This window comes from Guillardia theta (genome assembly GCF_000315625.1).
Source record: "Guillardia theta CCMP2712 unplaced genomic scaffold GUITHscaffold_574, whole genome shotgun sequence".
Lineage (NCBI taxonomy): Eukaryota > Cryptophyceae > Pyrenomonadales > Geminigeraceae > Guillardia > Guillardia theta.
The window spans coordinates 1-1560 of NW_005434141.1; the positions used below are offsets into that span (position 1 = coordinate 1).

General features: G+C 56.1%; 1 protein-coding gene across 1 annotated transcript; it reads right to left on the reverse strand.

Moving 5' to 3' along the window:
• Positions 1-204: 204 nt before the first annotated feature.
• GUITHDRAFT_149639 (hypothetical protein) lies at positions 205-922 on the reverse strand (the record flags this gene model as incomplete). The annotated part of the gene is made up of 4 exons (XM_005817783.1): positions 205-249; positions 380-459; positions 557-677; positions 761-922. Coding segments are annotated over 4 exons (408 nt in total), but the record flags the coding sequence as incomplete, so codon positions are not given.
• Between the last annotated feature and the right edge of the window lie 638 nt (positions 923-1560).

A 1560-nucleotide genomic window follows, 5' to 3' on the forward strand; every position in this document is an offset into this window, starting at 1 on the left:
GACGATGGCGTGCTTGCGAGCCTGAGGAGAGAATAAAGGAGGTGAAGCAAAAACGTGAGAGGAGGCGAAATGTGGTGCTGGGGAAGGAGAACAAGGACGTGTAGCAGCAGCAGCAGCAGCAGCAGCAGCAGGTGGAGGAGAAGGAGAAGGAGAAGGGAAGGTAGTTGGGGGGGGGGGGGGGCGGGGGGAGGGGGTCTGACTCACCCACTCGGACTTTGCGAACGTTCTCATCTCGGCGAAGACTCGCGCCTGCTAGTGAGTGAGAACGATGAAGCGAGAGATTGAAAAGGAAGTAGCGGCAGCGGCAGCGGCAGCAGCAGCAGCAGCAGCAGCAGCAGCAGCAGCAGCAGCGGCAAGGGATTTTCTTGGGATTTCAGACCTTGAAGTTGAGGAGACGGAGGTCATAGCGCACATGAGCAGAACGAGACCTGAGAGCAAAGACTTTGAAATCCCGCCATGCTGCAGTTGACCAGTCAGAAGGGACGACGACGATGACGAGGAGGAGGAGGAGGAGCATCAGGGGAAGGAGAGGGTAGTAGTGGAGGATTAGATGTACCGTAGAGGGAGGAGGAGAGAAGAAGCGAGTCTGAGTGAAACATCTTCTTGCTCAGATGCGATATGATTTGCTCCTTCCTCCTCCTAGCCAGTTGCCAGCCTTCGAACACGCTCCGCATTATCTGCATGCAGATGAGAATGCGGGAAGGAGGAGGAGGAAAAGGAGGAGAGAAACAGTCAGCAGGTGATAGCGGCGTGAACTCACAGCCATGTGCTGCCGGAGAAGAAGCTTGGAGATGCCTAGACATGCAATGAAATCCTTGAAAAGATCATTGCAGAGGAGGAGGAGGAGGCGGAGGAGGAGGAGAAGCAGCAGCAGGAAGAGGGGGGAGAGAGGTTGGAGAGGGGGAGGCTGGAGGCTGACCATGCCGGAGCTGCTTGACCTGATGGACTTTGAAGATCCATTGATCGAGCGAGAGGCTGAAAGAAGAGGAAAATGATGAGATGGGGAAGAAAAGAAGAACGGGAAGGATAAGATCGAACAAGTTGAACACGGATAAGATCGAACAAGTTGAACACGGATAAGATCGAACAAGTTGAACACGGACGAGGCCCAGAAAGACGACACCAAGGATGAGGAGGGCGGAGGCGGAGGCGCAAAAGGAGGAGGAGGAGGAGGAGGAAGAGGAGGAAGAGGAGAGCGGAGGCGAAGCAGGAGCAGGAGCAGAAGCAGGAGCAGGAGCAGGAGCAGGAGCAGGAGCAGGAGCAGGAGGAGCGGGTAGTGGTGATTGTTGCAGTAGAGGGAGTCTGACGAGCTACCCGGAGTACTCGAAGAAGAGAGTTCTTCTGTTCCTATAGCAGAGCGTCTTGAAGCGCCGCCGGAGCTCCAGGAAATCTCGCTGGTCACGACAAATATGAGAATGAAGGAGACGAGCGAGGTGAGAGGTCAGAGATTGACAAGAGGAGCAGGAGCAGGAGCGGGAGGAGGAGGAGGAGGAGGAGGAGCGGGAGGAGGAGGAGGAGGAGGAGGAGGAGGAGGAGCAGCAGCAGGTGATGGTGGATACC